At 44.6% G+C, this 20,310-nt stretch overlaps 1 protein-coding gene across 1 annotated transcript in view; it reads left to right on the top strand.

The window, feature by feature from the left end:
• The window catches only part of GPR149 (G protein-coupled receptor 149), a 52,766-nt gene that overhangs the window by 12,272 nt on the left and 20,184 nt on the right, over positions 1-20,310 (top strand). The window contains exon 3 of the mRNA XM_084842048.1: positions 389-843. Coding sequence (XP_084698174.1) covers positions 389-843 — 455 coding nt within the window. The remainder of the gene's footprint in view (positions 1-388; positions 844-20,310) is intronic.

The raw sequence follows: 20,310 nt of genomic DNA, 5'->3' as shown, positions 1-20,310 counted from the left end.
TACAAAACCACTTCCACCACATTTAGGCTGCCGTCTTAAATCCACTTATCTGGGAGTGAGCAGTATTGAACTCAGTGGGACTTACTTCTGAGTAAACATGTTTAGGATTCACTTTTAGAATTTATATCCGTTTTCACTCTTGGAGAGTGTGTCTGCTTTCACCCATTCTAGGGCATCTATTTTCATCTGCCTTCCCCTATTCTCAGCATTGATGTTTAATCTTTGGGGACATTAGTTGCTTTTTTTAAAATGTTGTGATAAAGTGCACTAAGCTAACCAATTATCCCATTTTTGATGTCTTTTAAAATATATTTTCTAGTATCTGTCATTTACACTTCCTTCCTGCTTCTAGCTATTTTTAATGCAAACACTGGTTTCCTCTCTTTAGCCAAAAGAAGTGGCTTTGAATTCAATCTGTCATTTCAACAAGGTTATGGAATCTATAAGATATCCCATGACAACCGCCACAGTGATGATGGCAACTCGATTTCATACCACAGTTTGCTCAACTACAATGGCGAGAATACAAAAGAGACTGGAAAGGACAGCAGCAAAATTGAGTTCAGCACCATTTCCCTGGAGGACAGCTCCGTGCTTAAAGATACCGCCAAATGCAAAAAAACTGTGGGCACAGACACTAAACAAGACCACACTAAGGAGAAATTCATGGACTGCCTGCTTTCTGACAAAATAGGCACATATAAAAAAGAAGAGGTCAGAAATATTGAGAAGTGCACTTATTTTGAAGGGCAGGAAAGAAGGCTTTCTCAAGAGGAGGGCCGAAAGCCAGAACTGTCGGACTGGGAATGGTGCAGAAGCAAGTCGGAAAGGACCCCTCGACAGGTAAAGTGTTACTTAGTTATGAAATCTTCTGAAATGGTTTGTTTAGATGGTATTTCATACCTTACAATCTTTCTGGTTTGTACCTTATTTCTAAGGCCTCCAAGGCAAGTCTGGGAACAATCCAATCATCTCTGTCACTAAGATTTCTGCGAAACGCGCTCATGGCCTTAACTACAACACAGTCAAGCCAGTGTATTTATTTCACATTAATGGAATGCATCTGTATTTATTTTACAATAAAACAAAGCCCAAAGACTTTGGTTTACCCACATTTCAGGTAGCCTAGAGTGGTAAATATGTGTCGCCCTGGAGCCCATCATGACAGTCGGGACGCAAGTAGAGAAAGGCTGCTGTCTGTTTGCAGATGTTATCCTTAACAGCCATGGGAGGTAGGAGAAGGTGAAAAAATCCCTTTAAAAAATCAGCATCTCTTACACAGTCACTTAGCTTCCTTTCCATTTCTTGAGCATGAGTTTTGTCCACTCTGTTTCTTGCCATGGGTCATGAAGCAGAGGGTTGCACGTGTACTAGTTCTGGTTCCTTGACAGATGGGCTGGATGGATGGCCAGAGAACAGTAAGGTGTTGCACCCACTTCTTTGCAATGCATCACAGTTCTCTTGAGAGGTTCCTGCCACACTTTGGGCTATGTAGTTGAGTGTGCCCTGGACTGCCAGAATCTCCTTACTTCCATCCACTATTAGGGAGCAATCCTACGGACCCTAATCTGAAGGGCCATGGGATGTTTTGGATTCCCAGCTCTGGGGTCAGAGCACTCTGACCTCAGAGCTGGGAACTGGAGCTCCAACCCCCCTCTCCTCCTCACAGCCGGTGTGGAAAGAACCACACCCAGCTGCTCTCCGAGGTCAGGACTATGACCTCTGAGAAGGCGGTGTGTGGGAGGGGGAGGGGAGGAGACTGGGGAGACCAGGATATGAGCTATCCTGAGGCCTCCCTAGCCTCCTCTCCCCTCCAAAACACTCCAGCTGGATGGACAAAAAAGCTTGTCTCAAGAAATACAGAGTTGGAGGACAGGGAGGCAAAGATCACCTCTGCCACATTGCTCGCTGTACACTGGATAATCATAAGCCTCTGAGTTCACCAAAATTGGAGCCACCAGCCTCCACTGCATGCTGGTCTGGTTGACTTCTGGAATGGGAAATGGGAGTGGGCACCATTTTATCCTTTGCTCCCAGGCAGCAAATCAACTTGGGTTGGCTCCGTGGCTTAGTTTCTTCCATTTGACAAGAATACCCTTGTTCAGACTAACCTTTATTTGAATTACTTGATGATGCACTTAAATGCAGTTATGTTCTGAGTGAATTATGAGGTATTTGGTTTCACCACTGCAGCAGTTCATACATTGTGGCAGTCTTTTAAAGACAGAAAGAAATCTATTAGGAGGCCATCTTTCAGCTTTCTGTCCATAGCGGTAAGACCCTGGTGATTTTCTTAAACCTTATCCCCACCCAATTAATGGGAGGTTTCTGGCAGTGACTTTCTCACTGTACAAACTAATTGCTCCTCTTTAGGTGTTTTATTGTTTCTCCTGCTGTTCTAATTTACCTTGAGTGGGGAATGGAGTCACACTGAGTCTGACTGGACATTGTATTATTTTGTGCTCTGCTTAAAAATGTGATGTCCCAACTACTATCTCTCCTGTTTCTTGGCTCTTTTGTTCCATTTTCTATAAATATTAAGGCCAAACTGAAAGTATACATCTTGGAATTATGGGAGAGAGAATGAAAAGAAGCCTGAAATTGGGGGTAATTTAGGTGGGGACAGAATCATCCCAAAGGGTTCAGGAAGTGCTAAACTGTTACCGTTTGTGGAGAAGGCATCTTAGATTCTTTAGTAGCATCAGAGCTCTTCTTTTGTTATTACCATTGTATTTATATGCTGTCTTTCCATATAAGTTATGCTCAAAATACTTTACATCCCGGAATGGCAGAAACTCCAGCAATAAAACAAATAAATCCGCAAAACTACATCATAAGCCACAACAACTAAGAACAAGCTCATAGTACCATAAAGTAATAAATAATATAGGGTCAGATCCAACCTTAATCATACTTAGAGTTGGGCCATTGCAAACAATGGGACTTGTGTTATGAGTAATGCAAGTCCCGTTGATTTCAATGGGTCTGCTTTAAGTATTACTAGGTCAGGATCCAACCCATAATCAACATACTTGGTGGCTGACGGATGCCATTTTATTTCTCCAGAATTCCCTCAGTGCAGTGTCCAAGGCATTCTGAGGGAAAATGGCAGTTGCGAAAAAAGTAGAAAATGATGTAGTGTCATTTGGGAGGGGATGGAGGACAATTCCCCTCCCAAATGACACTACATCTAGGGCATTCTGGGGGGCAGAGGATGGCAGCTGCCAGGTGTAGGTTTGACTCTCCAATCCATAATTCTCCCCCCTCAAGACTCACCAAAATGTTCCCCATTTCACCAACCACAAATGGTGTGTCAAAATGGAGGTGGCATTTTGACTCAGTCCTAATACTAACCAACTTCCGAGTTTACTTTATTTAAAGTATGAATTTGACTGTGGCTCACAAAAGCTTATGTCACCCAAAATATTTTATGGTCTTGAACTTGCTGTAGGATTCTCTGTGGATTTTCTGTGAGTCATCAGTGAGGCCCAAGAGTTATACACAAACACTGTATATACCACCACTACAAAAGAACTGCTATAGAGGCCTTAGAATCCTAGAATAGTAGGGTTGGAAGGGCCCTACAAGAACATCGAGTCCAACCCCCTGCTCAATGCAGGAATCCAAGTCAGAGCATCCCCAACAAGTGGCTGTCCAGCCTCATCTTGAATGCCTCCAGTGTGGGAAAGCCCACCACCTCCCTAGGGAATTGGTTCCATTGTTGTATTGCTCTAACAGTCAGAAAGTTTTTCCTGATGTTCAGCCGGAATCTGGCTTCCTGTCACTTGAGCCCATTATTCCATGTCCTGCATTCTGGGATGATCGAGAAGAGATGCTGGCCTTCCTCTCTATGACAACCTTTCAAGTACTTGAAGAGCGCTATCATATCTCCTGTCAGTCTTCTCTTCTCAAGGCTAAACATGCCCAGATCTTTCAGTCTCTCTTCATAGGGCTTTGTTTCCAGTCCCCTGATCATCTTTGTTGCCCTCCTCTGAACCCTCTCCAGCTTGTCTGCATCCTTCTTAAAGTGCAGTCCCAAGAACTGGATGCAGTACTCAGATGAAGCCTAACCAGTGCTGAATAGAGGGAAACTAGTACTTCACAGGATTTGGAAGCTATGCTTCTATTAATGCAGCCCAAAAGAGCATTTGCCTTTTTTGCAGCCACATCACATGGTTCGCTCATATACAACTTGTGATTGACAACAATTCCAAGATCATTCTCTCTTGTAGTGTGGTTGAGCCATGTATCCCCCATCTTGTAACTGTGCATTTGGTTTCTTTCCCCTAGGTGCAGGACTTGGCATTTATCCCTATTAAATTTCATTCTGTTGTTTTTTGCCCAGTGCTCCAGTCTATCAAGACCACTTTGAATTTTGTTTCTGTCTTCCAAGGTATTAGCTATCCCGCCCAATTTTGTGTCATCTGCAAATTTGATCAGCATTCCCTGCACCTCCTCATCCAAGTCATTCATAAAAATGTTGAAGAGCACTGGGCCCAGGACTGAACCCTGCGGTACCCTGCTCGTTACCTCTCCCCAGTTTGAGAAGGTCCCACTGATAAGCACTCTTTGAGTCTGATTCTGTAGCCAACTGTGGATCCACGGGATCGTTGTTTCATCTAGCCCACTTTGAGCTAGTTTGCTCATCAGGATATCATGCGGCACTTTGTCGAAAGCTTTGCTAAAATCCAGGTATATTATGTCCACAGCATTCCCACAGTCCACAAGGGAGGTTACCAGATCCAAAAATGAGATCAGATTCATCTGGCAGGATTTGTTCTTGACAAATCCATGTTGGCTTCGAGTAATCACGGCATTGTTTTCAAGGTGCTTCCAGATGGATTGCTTTATCATGTGCTCCAGAATTTTCCCAGGGATTGATGTCAGACTGACTGGTCTGTAGTTCCCAGGTTCCTCCTTTTTACTCTTTTTGAAGATAGGGGCAACATTAGCCCTCCTCCAGTCACCTGGCACTTCTTCACCCGTCCTCCATGATTGCTCAAAGATAATAGACAGTGGTTCTGAGAGTTCTTCTGCCAGTTCCTGTATTACTCTAGGGTGGAGTTCATCTGGCCCTGGAGATTTGAACTCATTCAAAGTAATTAGGTGTTCCTTGACCATATGCCTATCGATCTCAAGCTGCAATCCTGCCCCTTCAGCCTGTACTTCACCTTTGCCAGGGGGCTCGTAGACCCTCTTTTGGGAGAAGACCGAGCCAAAGTAGGAATTGAGCACCTCTGCCTTTTCTTTGTCATCTGTTATTGTTTTGCCATCCTTATTTAATAGCTGAACAACCATTTCTTTCCTCTGTCTTTTACTATGCACGTAGCTGAAGAAAGCCTTTTTGTTGCTTTTAGCATCCCTTGCTAACCTCAGCTCATTCTCAGCTTTAGCCTTCCTGATGCCATCCCTGCAATTCTGTGCTACCTTCATGTACTCTTCCTTTGTTGCTTGGCCTTCTTTCCACTTCCTAAATGTGTACTTTTTTTGTTTTCAGGTCATCTCTAAGCTTGTTATGAAGCCACATTGGCTTCTTCTGTTGTCTTCCTCCTTCTTTTCTTGTTGGAATTGTTTGCAATTGTGCCTTGAGAGTTTCCTTTTTAAAAAATTCCCATCCATCTTGGACCCCTTTTCTTGTTAGAGTCACTTGCCATGAGACCTTACTTATCATTGTTCTGAGTTTATTAAAATCAGCTTTCCTAAAATCCAGGATACGGGTTTGGCTACACTCGGCTTTTGCTTCCTTTAGAACCATGAACTCAAGTATAACATAGTCGCTTCCCCCAGAGTTCCTGTAACTGCTACTTTACCCAGTACTTTACTTTAAGTCATCTCTGTTGGTTAGGATCAAGTCAAGGATAGTCTACCCTCTAGTTCCTTCGTCTACTTTCTGTAGGAGGAAGTTATCCACCACACAAATCAGGAATTTCCTGGAGGGGCCATGTTTTGCAGAATTTGTCTCCCAACAAATATCGGGGAAATTGAAGTCCCCCATCACTACTACATCATGCTTCCTTGAAACATTGGCTATTTGCTTTTTAAAATTTTCATCCTCGTCTTCTCCTTGATTGGGTGGCTGGTAGTAGACTCCGACCACCATGTTCCTTTTATTCTTTGCTGCATTTATTTTAACCCAGATGCCCTCAATGGGGCTACCAAGCTCATCCTCCTGTATTTCTGTGCAGAGATAAGTATTTTTGACATATAGTGCAACCCCACCTCCCCTTCTGTTCCTCCTGGCCTTCCTAGTCCCAAAGGACAAGTATATTCTCCAAGAAACTGAATTCAAGGCAGCGATTGGGTCTGAGACCCAAAGGTAAAGCCACATATTTCCCCCGCAAAAGCACAACAAAATACCCAGGGAAAACGTGCGGCGCAAACTCTGAAAAAAGCACACAGAGAGAGAAGCAGAAATACCCCACCCCCCAAAACAAACACAGATAGGCAACAGTATCCCCCCACACCTCCCCCCACAGGCAAAACCACTTCCATCCCCCAAAACAGACAATCACACACATGGAATGAGAAGCAAAACTATTCCTGCCCCCAAAAAACACAGAGGCAAAGCTATCCCCCAAAACAAATGCAGAGTGAAAAGAAGCAGCAAAACTATTTCCCCCAAACACACATACACACACAAAACTCTCCTTCCATAACAAACATACAGCGACGATGGGTGCAAAACTACCCCCAGAACACACATACAGGCAAAACTACCTCTTCCCCTAAACAAACAACACCCCCACACAAAACGCCAGACAAAATACCCTAGTTGCTGCTTCTCCCCAAGATGCTCCCCCTTTTCCTAGTCATCCAGGCTATATATCTGCCTTCATGTGAATGAAGTCAATGAAGAAAGTATGTCATACAGGCAGAGAATTAAGGGGGGCAGATAGGACTCCAGTTGCCAGTTAGTCCAGTACCAGTCACTCTCTGCTAACTAAAAGACCAATATGGGACCCTTGACACAGCCACAGCCTTGTGGTAGCCATTTTTCTATTATATAATCGTATATATGTGGGGCCTGGGTGTGACAATGCGACCACATGGTTAGGGCAAAAAATGTACATCTTTCCTGTGTGCTTTTGTCATGCAGACAAGTTTGGGAATTTGCCAATGTTTTCGGACAACGTGCGCTCCTGCTCGCATCCGTGTTCAGGGTTGTGAACAGAACAGTTTGCATGATTTGCAAGCATAAACAAAATTCTCATACATCCCTAGATGGCATCACCAAAAAATGGCTTCCAGGTAGCTGCAGCTGTATGTGGGAAGGGCACATACGTGTGTGAAGAATCCTTTCAACTTTCACTAGGTATTATGGAGGCAATAAGGACATTCAGATACATAATATGGGAGATGTTTTTTGTTTGTTCTTAATATGGTTACATATTTAAAAGTAGTAATGCAAATTTAAAATCCTGTCTGTACCCGACAAGGAAGAGAAACTGGAGTTCACCACACTGAGCAGAAATAGCATCTGCAATGCACTCAATGAATTCATGGATATTCTGCTGCTAAAAAATTAATGATTAAGAACTAAAGACCAAACAATTTCTGAGGATACATATTGGACTCAACTCTGTAAGAAAAGCCAATGTTTTTAAATCTATCCTTCATATAAATATTGTTTGCATTCCACTTTACACATATTAAGCTGGGAAAAGACATACCAGGGCACATATTCAAATGCAGGGATTCCGCTCGTGTCTATTATTCTCAATTTATTTAAGATTCTCCATCTGTATTGTCAGGAATTCCCAGGAGTGGGAGGTTGAGTCCCCTCTTTCCTTTTCTTGGCTCCCAGACTAACTTCTCCCCTCCCCACCCTTACCCACAGCTCAACTCATTATGGGACCTTCTACAGTCAAAGTCTATGCTCTGCTACTGAGCTATGGTCCCTCCACCCAACAGCATAAACCTATGCATGTTTTCTCAGAAGTAAATCCCACTGCATTCAATGGGCTTACTCCTAGGTAACACACATAAAACTGCAGCATAAGGATGTTGGAGAAATCTGCAATGGGATCAAATGAGTTCAGATTTCTATGAATCCAACCCACAGATTCCACAGCAGACCAGCTTTTCCCAAGTTGCAGGGATTCCATGAACTTGCAGACTGGTGAGATTTTTGCTTTCCAGAACTTTAAGCAAATTTTGTTGTAAAAAAAATATATGTGGAATTAAAAAACACCAGCTGAAAATGTGCATTTCCTCCATAGGCTAAAGCATGAAAATGCGCATTTGGGGGGGATTTGTGCATTTTCGCAAGTGTGAATTTTTGCAAGTGCAAATTCACATAAATCTGCAAGATTGGAAAAATCCAATTCTGCCAATGAGCGGACAACAAAATGAAAGGCACCTGAAATGCAGATGGAATGGATTTTACCAAATCCATACATCCCTATTGCAGCCTGAGAAACTCTTTGGATCCTGACCCAAACATGGTGATCTAGCAATGTGCTCAGCACAAGCAAGTTCACTTCAAATCATCACGTGCCCAGAATCGCTATGTCCAGCATATAATGCTATTCCTCAGTGGAAGAAAGAGGAAATAGTTTGCACACTTGCTGTGCAGAGATGGCCCAAGGTTCAATACCCAGCATCTCTACTTTGTTGTTCAATCTTTCAGTCATGGGGAGTACCTCTGATCGAAAATGTTTAGAACTACCACCAGTTGCCATAGCCAATAGATCAGGGGTGAAGAATCTTAGGCCTGGGGGCCAAATCCAGCCTATCTGTAGTTCCAGTCTCGTCCTCTGGAGTGTGCCAGATACAGTGGAAGCTGGTGGCTCCAATGTCATGGGGTGGTGAATCCACTCTGGCTTTCAGTCAGAACCACTCAGAACTCTGAAGAAGCTATCGAAGATGCTGAACCCTAATCCCAAAATAGGTTCAGCACCTTGTATAGCTGCTTTAGAGTTCTGACCAGTCCTGACTAAAACCCAGAGCAGATCCACTGCCCCACTGACATTGGAGCCACCAGCCTCCACTGGCCAGATGGTCACACCTTTTCCCCTAGTTACACCCCTTCCTTCCTGCTGCCAATCATTTTCCCTATTGTAAAAGGCTGAAATGCCTCTTCTGAGGGCCAAAACAGATGTTACTTCAAGTCCGTGTGTAGCAGCTATGTTGTCTTTTCTTTGTTACTCTAGAGTAGGCATTGGGGGCACCAATCCGGATTTTAAAAATCCCTCTACCACCCATGCCAGAGCCTTGATCCAGACTGGAGGCCCCGAGCCTACTGTACAGTAAAAACGAGGCAGGTGGGGAGATGTAGCTGCTCAACACACATGCAAAGTAATGTCTGTTTTGGCCCTAAGGCTTAGTTACTGGCTGTAAGAGCTTTAGGCTAAAATATTCTGGCAACTTGTCCTCACCCCTTTTGCCTTTGCCCCTACCCAACGCTGGAATGTGGCCCCCAAGAGCTTCTCCAAAATGGAAAGAAGTTCAACACCCCTGCAATAGATGAAACAATTCTTTTCTTTACTGAAAGAACTGGGCATGTTTAGCCTTGAGAAGAGAAGACTGAGGGGAGATATGGAAGTGCTCTTCAAGTACTTGAAAGGTTGTCGCAGAGGGGAAGGCCAGCATCTCTTCTCGATCATCCCAGAGTGCAGGACACGGAAGAATGGGCTCAAGTGACAGGAAGCCAGATTCCAGTTGAACATCAGGAGAAACTTCCTGAGTGTTAGAGCAATATGACAATGGAACCAATTCCCTAGGGAGGTGGTGGGCTCTCCCACACTGGAGGCATTCAAGACGAGGCTGGACAGCCATCTGTCGGGGATGCTCTGACTTGGATTCCTGCATTGAGCAGGGGGCTGGACTCGATGGCCTTGTAGGCCCCTTCCAACCCTACTATTCTATGATTCGTTGATTCTATGGACCAGTGGCCTGGCTCAGTATAAGGCAGTTTCATATGAATCCATAGAAACCTGTTCCCTTTGTTTTAAAGGCTGGCCTCAGCTGCAATTCAGTTCATCATGTAGAATCTAGATAAAACGTCTGGGGGTTAATACTACCATGACCATATGGGTAGGAGTCTCCAGACGTTTTGCAATGAGAATTCCCACCATCACACCCTGACGTTGTCCTCTCAAAATGGTGGACACTTGGCTTCCACCAGCAGCTGGTGCCGAGCATTTTATAGGAGCTACAACCTGCTGAGCACACAGCCAGCTTCTTTTGCCCTAGAGACAGAGGCTGTCATGTCCTAGTCAAACTTTTTCCCTACCTAGCTGACAGTACTTGTGTTCCCCCCTGCCTTGCCTTCCATCATTTTATTTTGGTGCGTTGTTGTTGTTGTTTTACTTCGGCATTCTCCAAATTGTAGCTCAGGGCACTGTTGTCATACCTTCATGCTCTGCTGGATCTAAAGTTCAAGGCTTCTGTCCACAAGGTCCATTTGCTTCCTGAATCCCATAGTAGCTGCCAGCCTGCCACAAATCTGACATTTGTTCTTTTGAACAAACGGGGCCGGCAAGGGGGGGGGAGCATTTTTTTTTTAAAAAAAAAAATCTTGCAAGTGCCAAAAGCAGAACTCACTGCTGTACCCTAGGGCTATGGCAAGACAGATGAACTGAGTACTTCAGGATTATTAATCACTGTTCTACTGCTCCAGTAAATTCCAAAGCTGGTGATGCTTCCCTTATAGCCGATGCCTAACAGTTTTCTGTGTTCACTTTTTGAGTAAGTGCTTGTTAGTGACACCCATAGAGGCTTTCAGTTACATGCAACAACTGGTTTTAGAACACCACTCAGATCAAAAGCACACCAATAGCAAGCTTTAGGGGTAAACTTATATCGGGGTAAATTTATATAGCTATTTTCAACGCAACACAGAAATTAAGAATATACTATGGTGTTAAAATAATATTTGCTTTTCTAGCCTGCATGCAAAAAAAGAGCTATTCACTAATTTCAGCAGCAGCAGCATCTGCTAAGTGTTCAAAGGGCATCACACATGAGTTGATATTGTGGTAATCTTTACAACAAGCCTGTAACAGGTCAGGATCAATGGCTACTAGTTATGATGGCTATGTGCTACCTCCAGTACCAGAGGCAGTGAGTCTATGTACACCAATACATATGTACCATGTACACCTTATGTACACCATTGTGCGTGTCTCCTTCTCCTTGCTGGGGCCTGGGAGGGAGAAAGAAACATTTGTGCATAGTGACCCACTGTGGCTTGGAGTCCATCAGGGGAAACCCATCAAGCCCCAAGAGGGCTGGATTTCCCTGTACTGGACATCCCTACCCTGGATTCTCCTCCCCCCCTACACACACACACACACACCTCTACTCTTTCCCCAGCAGTCCTCATATAGATTACTCTTTCTCTGCCATTAGCAGCAACAGAAGAGCAATCTACATCAGGATTGCTGGGATGTGTGTATGTCATCTGTGCTCATGTGTATCTGTGTGTGCATGTGTGTGCATGTCTCTGTGCTCATGTGCATGTGTGTCTCCCAAGCCAATATGACATTCAGCTCTCAAGGCTGAAGAGGTTGTGCACCCCTGCCCTAGTTTCTCAATGGCCCCATTTGGGCTCTATTTCTGTTGGTACTCACCACCTGAGTTCATCATTAGAGGAAGTTATTTTGCTGTTGGCCACCTCTGGAATGCAGCCCCCAAGAGCTTCTCCAAAATGGAATTGAACCCTGAGGCTGAAAGAGGTTGAACATCCATGGTCTATTCACTTCCATGCAGACTGGTTACACTTTTAAATGTTCAAAAGGTTTTTTAAAATGTACATTAACTAAGATCCAAATTAGATCAGGGGTTCCCGTCTTTGATGCTAACTCTTGTTTTTTCAGTCCCATCATCCACGGGCTGAGATAATAAACACATGACAGGCATGCCACTACAACACAGAGTCTCCCATTAATGTTGGCTCAACATTTTTTTTACAACACATTTTTTACTACACATCATGACAAAGAAGGATGTCAGTGTTTCCTCCTCTCTTCCACTCCATGTTATCCCTGTGTGAATAGAAGTAGGCAAAATCTCTGCTCTTCTCCCTAGAGAAAGAAAGGGGAAAAAAATAACCCCAGCAGTATGGTTCTCTTTTCATGGTTGTGCATGATGTGCAGATCCTCTGCTGGACAGGGAACTACAGGATGCAGTGCACACCACTGCTGCTGCTAGAACTTGCGCTTGACCAGTTGCATAAAATAGCAAAGGCAAGCCCTTGTTGGACCTGCTACATAAGAAGAGCCATGCTGGATCAGACCAAGGGTCCAGCTAGTCCAGCATTCTGTTCACACAGTGGCCAGTCAGCTGTCGACCAAGAACCCACAAGCAGGACATGAGCGCAACAGCACCCTCCCACCCATGTTCCCCAGCAACTACTGTGTACATAGGCTTACTGCTTTTGGTACTGGAGGTAGCACATAGCCATCAAGACTAGTAGCCAATAATATCCTTTTTCCTCCAGGAACTTGTCTAATCCCCTTTTGAAATCATCCAAATTGGTGATCACCACTACATCCTGTGGTAGCGAATTCTGTAGTTTAAACTATGTGCTGTGTAAAAACCCACTTCCTTTTACCTGTCCTGAATTTCCCACCAATCAGCTTCATGGGATGACCCCAGGTTCTAGTCTTTTGAGGGAGGGAGAAAACTGTCTCCCTATCCACATTTTCCACACCGTGCATAATTTTGTACACCTCTATCATGTCTCCCCTTACCCTCCTTCTTTCCAAGCTAAACAGTTCCAGCTGTTGTAACTAGGGATGGTGGAGAATTCCACCATGGACTCCAACGAGGCCAGATTCTTAGAATCCGCCCCCTCCCCGAGTCTGTGGCGGAACAGACCACTCATCTCCGCCACCCCGTGAAGTTCACGCTGGCCGGATCCTACCTGCCACCGGTTGGGTCCAGGTCCGTCCGTTAACCATGCTGCCACCCGCTGCCAGTCTGTGGACACAAATGGCGTCCGGCGTAGCGGATACCATTTGTGTCCGCAGACTGGCAGCGGACGGAAGCCTGGCAGCAGACGGATCCAGCTGGTGGCTCCGCAGACTCGCCACAGAGCGGAGTTGGCCGGGGAGGATTCTGGAGGGAGGAACAGATTGCCTCCCCCCCCCTGCAGACCCCCCAGTGGACTCAGGTGAGTGGGGTTCATACACCCTTAGTTGTAACATTCTCTAATCAGGGAGATGCTCCAGCACCTTGATTATTTTAGCTGCCCTTTTCTGCATTTTTTCCAGCTCTACAATATATATATATTTAGGTGTGGTGACCAGCACTGTACACAGCAGTATGGCTCTATGCCATATATTTGTATAGAGGCAGTATGATAATGGCAGTTTTACTCTAATCCTTTTCTAATTATGCCTAACATGGAGTTCGCCTTTTTTTTTTTTTTTTTTTTTTACAATGGCCACACACTAGGTTGACATTTTCATCGAGCTGTCCACCACAACCCCAAGATCTCTTTCTTGGATGGTCACCACTAGCTCAAAGCTACATGGGTATGGGGCCCACTGCCTTACCACTGTTCTTAACAGAATTGCCATTTACAGGTCACCCCCCAAAATGAGGACACCAATTTCTATATGCACATTTATATAATTTAATAATATATTAATTATATATTATAATACAATTTAATTTATATAGGTAGAAATTTAGGAATAAATACTATAATTGAAATACAAGACATCTCACCATAGTGGAGAAGACTAGGGATGTCATGGAAATCTGGGAAGAGGGTGGAGTCCAGCAGACATCCTCCTGCTCAGCCCCCAGGATGCCAGTCCACAGCCCCCTGTGTTTGTCTGACTCAGTGCACTGAGTGGGACACGCTCAGGGATCTCTGCTTACCCTCAAGCTACCATTTTGCGAAAAAAAATGTAGGTAAGGCTTTTACATAAATTGCCATTTTATGCAAAATTGCAGCCGTATATAGGCTATTTAAGCAAAACTGCAGGTTTACAGCCACAATGTTGCGTAAAATGGTGATTTATGGAAAAAGCTTACCAGCTTTTTTTTTTTTCTTGAAATGGTGGCTCGCTGGTGAATGGGACACCATGAACTCTTGCAATCTGGTGGCTCATGCGGTGCACTCGCCAGAGTCGGGCAAGAGGTGAGGATCTGGTAAAAAACGCGTGGGGCGGGCACGGGTATGTTCGTCTATCCCAAGTGAAGACTAATTAGGTGACCTGTGTGCCTCATGCTCTGTCTACTGTCCAGTACTAACTGCTGATGGGCAGTTTCAAGGCTCCTCCTTCTCTCCCTCCTTATGACGTTAAACCAAACTTGGACTGAACATCCCATCAAACAGAGGACACCTTCAAATAGAGGACTGTCATCTGACAGCACTCCAAAATAAAGGACTGTCCTCTGTAAGGTAGAACACCTGGTCACCCTTGTTCTTAGTTTGATGGACCACTGAAGGTCAAAGGGGTGAGGCCATTCTCAGTTTTCTATCCCTCTTCTTCTGGTTTCCAAATCCCGGAGCCAGCTCTCTAAATCCAGCCAAGGGGCTCACTCTGAACATACAGTTCTCAACACCGGATAGGGAATTGCACGTGCGATGCCAGAGAGATGGTCTGTGCACCCAGCCCTTCTCCTCCCTCTTCCTTCAGGGTCATCTTGAGCTAGCAAAATTGGCACTGTTACATGTGACTGACTCTCATTGTGGTCATTCAGCAGCATTTTCCTCTGATGGGGGAAACTCATTTTGTGAATATGCATTAGTCTAAATGGATTTGACTGGCCCTTGTTCTCCATTCCATAAGACTAGCTTTCTTCCACTGTGATTCTCATTCTTCATTGCATTAACATTAAGGAAGTGGAGAGGCTCAATCAGAAAGAGCCGTTGCTGAGATGCAGCTACTCACTGCGGTGCGGGAGGGGCAGTTAGTCTGTCTTTCACCATCTCTGAGATGTTTCAGTCTTCCGTGCTCATTTTCATAACACTTAATCTTCCATATATTCCTATTTAATCACAGCGCACTCAGATTACTTCAGAGTTGAGAAGAACCATACACAGCTCCCTCCTTTTTTGTGTATGGGGCAGATTTATACCAGTGACATATACACATATCTTGTTGCCACACACAGTAATCATGGAGAGTAAAACTATGCACATTTCGTCTCAGCTTGTAATGTATCCCGTTTACTTCTAGCTTTAAAATGGCACACTTGCTGCCCTATGACAATTTGCTCACAGTGTCATGGGTATGGATAAGGAAATTATGATCTTATGTATATATCTGCTTATTTTACAGTACTTTGTAGCCAATATTCTCTGACCCATGGGGATTCTGAGACAGCGAATCAAAAGTTGTTAAAAACAAAAATGGCTAAAGCTAATAAGACTAGATACAGCAAATAACAACAACAGAAAAACAGGAAAAGTAGTACTGCAGCACAACAATGCTATTTAAAAAAATTAACATGGGACACAAGATGGATCCTTGAATTACCCCATGGACCACTGGCTGTGGGGTTGGAACAGCAGTGTCCCAGCACCATTTTCTGGAATCTCACTTCCAGGAACAACTGGAGGACAGGTTGTTAAGCACAGTGCCTCCAGCCCATCCTGGTGAGGTGTCCTGGAAGAATACTAAGGCCAATAGTATCAAAAGCTTCTGAGAGGTCCAGGAGAATTAGTAGGGTCAGTCTGGATAAAACAGGCTTTTCCAAGAATGCAGGAGAATCTTCTGATTCATAGCTCTGGCACTGCTGGTATAAGCTGCCCACAGCATACAGATTACAATAACAAAAATGAGGACTTAGAATTCCTTTTCACTCCAGGATGTCTTCTTACAATGACAGAGAGCTCTCTATCCTTGAATCCTGGAAAATTAATGAGACTCCCTGTCTCAGTTTTCAAAGCCTTAACGACTTCATGGTGAGAATCAGTGATTCATTCCAGTTCTTCAAAACACACACAGGTATACACTGACTGGAATGCAAAAGAAAACAGAGGGCAAACCTTGACAGGAACATACCACAAGCACATGTAAGTCACAGAACAGATCTTCTCTGAAATGAACATTCAAGTGTCTGGGCAGGATAGAAGGAAGTGGTCTCTGGTGAAAAGGGAGAGGAAATCTTCTCCACCAGGCTACAAATACAGGTCAGGTGCGGGTGAGGGTATTAAATAGGCTTCTCCATGCTGGAAATAGCTGTACCTGTTCAATTTGGCCGCAGGCGGGTTACATTTTGTTCAGTTTGTTTATTGATAAGAACTTACCATCATTCGGTAGTGTCTTCATAAACAGGATGGAAAGAACTAAAATTTGAATGTGGGACAAAGAGAAACTGACAGATTCGTCCATACCTACAAATCACATGGCTTGTTGAAGGAGGAAGCAGATTGTGCTCTGTGCAAATATTTTAATTCGTGCCTTGCTTGTTTTTGTTTTTTTAAACAGGCCTCCTGCTTTCTTTATGAATCAAATTTTACACGTGCTTCATACTTTCAAAATTGCCTACCTCCACTCCAGAGAACAATTCTGTCAGCACACCTGCATGAGGGAAGTGACAGATGAACTGGGTATTCCAGGTCACATAGAGGCCCTGCTTGCATGATACCCTCCATCTATTGCACGAGCAGGGTTTCTGTACAATTGGACATTGGTGTCGAACACCCAGTTCAGGGTAGTTCACTCACACTGGTGGTAGTGATGAAGCCACTCTGCACGGGGGAATTTTGAATGTATGATCCAAGCTGTCCAAACTTGAATGTATGAACAAGCTGGCCATTTCCATGGTGGAAATGGGTGGGCAGAAAATAGAGCTCCAGATGTTTTGGACTTCAATTCCCAGCATTCCTGACCAGTGGCCATGCTGGCAGGGGCTTCTGGGAGTTGAAGTCCCAAACATCTGGAGATCAACCTTCTGCCCATCCCTGGTTTAACTCATCCTATGAAGTTATATGAGGTGTTATGAGTTGCATGGTTATATTTGAAGGATCACCTGGACTCACAGAAACCATAGCATGGTTGGCTGGGGAATGCTCGGAGTTGTAGGCCTTTTCTCTGTCTAAACATGCATAGGATTGTGCCCTTAACCAAGGACATACTGTCCCCTACTAATCTCACTACTACAGTGCAATTCTACACATGTCTACTCAGTAGTAAATCCTCTTGAATTCAACGTGACTTGTTCTTAAGTAAGTTGTATAGGCTTGCAGCTCTAGAACCACTTCATTATCTAAGCCAGTTACAGCCAGTTATATCTAATTCCTACTCCCCAACATTCACTTGTTAGATGACAAACAGGTGCTTTAGCTGAGCAGTTTTGCAATGCCCATTATAAAATTTCCTTTGTGGTGCAATTCATAACAAAACACTTATCACCCATTTTAATTTCTTATGTCATATGATTCCAAAGGCTAAAAGAAATGGCTTATTGTCTGTGTTTGTCCTCGATACAGAATACATAAGAATTGCAAAAGCAAAACAGGGTAGGGGGTGGGGGGGAGACCACCCATGAATACTGCTTAGAAACAATAACAGAAGAACAATATGAGCTCCAGACAAAGTAGTTTTCCATTGACTCACAAGCCTAGCATGAGGAGCTGTTCTGAAGTTCACTGCAGCATGTTAAATGAAGTGGCCCTTAATGCTTCAAGCCAGTATTTCAAGGTTTAAAAACAACTTTGCGTGAACTGGTGAAAAAAATATACAAGCCATACCCTTTAATATTTTTAGAGACAACATTCCATTTTAATTTTAAAGCATCTGCAAGAAAGCATTTAGCTCAAAGATTTCACTGAGCCAAAAAACAGTAGTTAGCAATGTCCACATCTGCTCAATTTATCATGCAATCATAGGATTGCTATTGACCGAAGGCCCCTATTCCACATCTTTTCCCAGATGGAAGGTACCTCAACACAAGGGAAGTTGTGGCAACCTTACATCAATTATTTGCTCATTTGCAGTGTTCTGGTGGTGTGCTAAATCTCTTACTTTCCACCTCAGAATTCCATGATACGTTGGTGCACTTTCCTACTCCCACCAGGAAGGTAATGTTTACATTAATTTCACATGGGATGCCGCTTGGGAGAAAGTTGTTTGTTGACCAGAGCAATTTATACAGTGACTAGACTGGCCATTCTATCATAGACTATCTAGTCCTTTTTCTCTTTGGTTGTCTGTCAAAGTACTGGCATGAAGGGAGAGAGTCATTAGGCTGCCTGAGCAGAGGGGCCATATTAGTTAAGGACAGATATCATGGAAACAGAAGGCAAAATTTCCATTTCAATACTACTTATGCCTGATGGGATATGTTTCCACAATGCAGTAAACACACACACCACATTTTGCTTAGTTGGGAGTGGGGATATGCCAAAAATCATCAGAAACAGCAAGCAACATTACACTTCATTTTCCACACCAATACCTAACAATATCATACAATTTAGATGTGGCTTAAGTCTCATTGAACTGAGTGCAGACATTCCAAAAAACTTACTTAAAAGCATTCTTACATAAAATTTGCATGAACGTTAGCTTAATCAAGTATGACTATCTTATTTGTGCATCTCCTCTCTTGGAGGGAGTATCCTCCCTTAATTTGGGGAGGGGCCATGGCTCAATATCTGAGCACCAGCTTTACATGAAGAAGATGGCAGATTCTGTCCCCAGCATCTCCTGGTAGGGCTGGAAAAACTCTTTAATGAAACTCTGGAGAGCCAGTGTCAGGCATAGTAGACCTGGCTTCCCCAACCTGGTTCCCTTCAGATGTGTTGCAGTTCAACTCTCAGCTGGGGATGCTAGGAATTGTAGTCCAACACAACTGGAGAGCACCAGGTTGGGGAAGGTTGCTGTAGACAATACTGAGCTGGATGGACCAACAGTCTGAATTGATATAAGGCAGCTTCCTATGTTCCTACTTCTGTAGAGGTCCTTTTAGCTCTTTTTCTAAACATTTCATTCTACTAATGTTACTGTGCTGACCATCACAGCATTTCCTTGCCTAAAAAGGCATTTAAATTGACTATTTACATATGGCATTTACATTGACCAATCTCTTATCACTGCATTTCTCAGAGAGTTTGAACTATTGTATTCTAAAGCCATACTTCCATGCTGTTGACCGTAGCTAGTGATCTCAGGTGGACGTGGCACTCCAGTGAGCCTATGACTTGAGGGCCTCTAACCTGGACCATTTCTATATTCCGCTTGTAGCCTGGATTGTGTTGGCTATAGGGATGGCGAATTTCTCCACGAATCTTTGGGAGGCCGAGCGCCGAGGCATTCGGCCCCCTGAAAGTGTTGGGGAAATTCTCCACCAGCCCCCCGCCCCGGGATGAGACTTACCATGGCCGAATGTAGGGGTGGACGAAAGTCACTTACCTTTTCTCGCAGCTTGTTCGCGGTGGGGGGGAGCGCTTCGCTGCTCCCCCCGTGAAGTTCAGGCCGGGGGGGGAGGCTTCCCTTCTCTCCCGGCCGAAATTCAGGCCAGGGGGGAGGCTTCCCTTCTCGCCCGGCCGAAATTCAGGCCGGGGAGGAGGCTTCCCGCCTCGCCCAGCCGCGAACACGAAAGTTAAAAAACAAAAAACAAAACGTCCCCTGATAGGCTACGTGACGATTCACGTAGCCTATCATGGCTAGATCTGGAAAGTCAGCTGTGATAGGCTACATGAATCGTCACGTAGCCTATCACGGGTGACTTTAAAAAAAAAAAACGCGTACGCGAATGGCGGCCCCCATAGGGAGCCGCCATTCGCGTTCCTTATTTAGTTGCTGTAGTCTACGTAAATGTTTACGTAGACTACGGCGAAAATAAGGGCAACGCAAATAGCGTTGCCCTTATTTTCGCCGTAGTCTACGTAAACATTTACGTAGACTACAGCCACCAAATAAGGAACGGGAATGGCGGCTCCCTATGGGGGCCGCCATTATCCGTACACACTTTTTTTTTTTTTTTTTAAAGTCACCCGGGATAGGCTACGTGACGATTCACGTAGGCTATCATGGCTGACTTTGCAAATCTAGCCATGATAGGCTACGTGAATCATCACGTAGCCTATCAGGGGACGTTTTGTTTTTTTTTTCTTTCATTGTAATGGTGGGGGCGGCAGCCAGACGAAAGACCGGCTGCCGCTCCCGCCCCGCTCGAACACCGGATGAACCGCCAGCCGGACCCGCCGCCGGGAGGGACATTCAGGGAAGGTAAGTCCCATCCCGGGGGGGGGCGGGGGGCGGAGGATTTCTCACCAAAACTTGTTTGGGGGGCCGAACACGTTGGCGCTCGGCCCCCCGAAGTTTCGGGGAGAAATTCTCCGCCATCCCTAGCCGAATGTCCCTCTCGGCGGTGGGTCCCGGCGGCGGTTCGGCGGTG

Source organism: Heloderma suspectum, chromosome 3 (assembly GCF_057233095.1).
Source record: "Heloderma suspectum isolate Gila_16-S chromosome 3, 16-S_ref, whole genome shotgun sequence".
Lineage (NCBI taxonomy): Eukaryota > Metazoa > Chordata > Lepidosauria > Squamata > Helodermatidae > Heloderma > Heloderma suspectum.
Note: the sequence above shows the minus strand (reverse complement) of the source record. Positions and strands in the feature narration are given on the sequence as shown.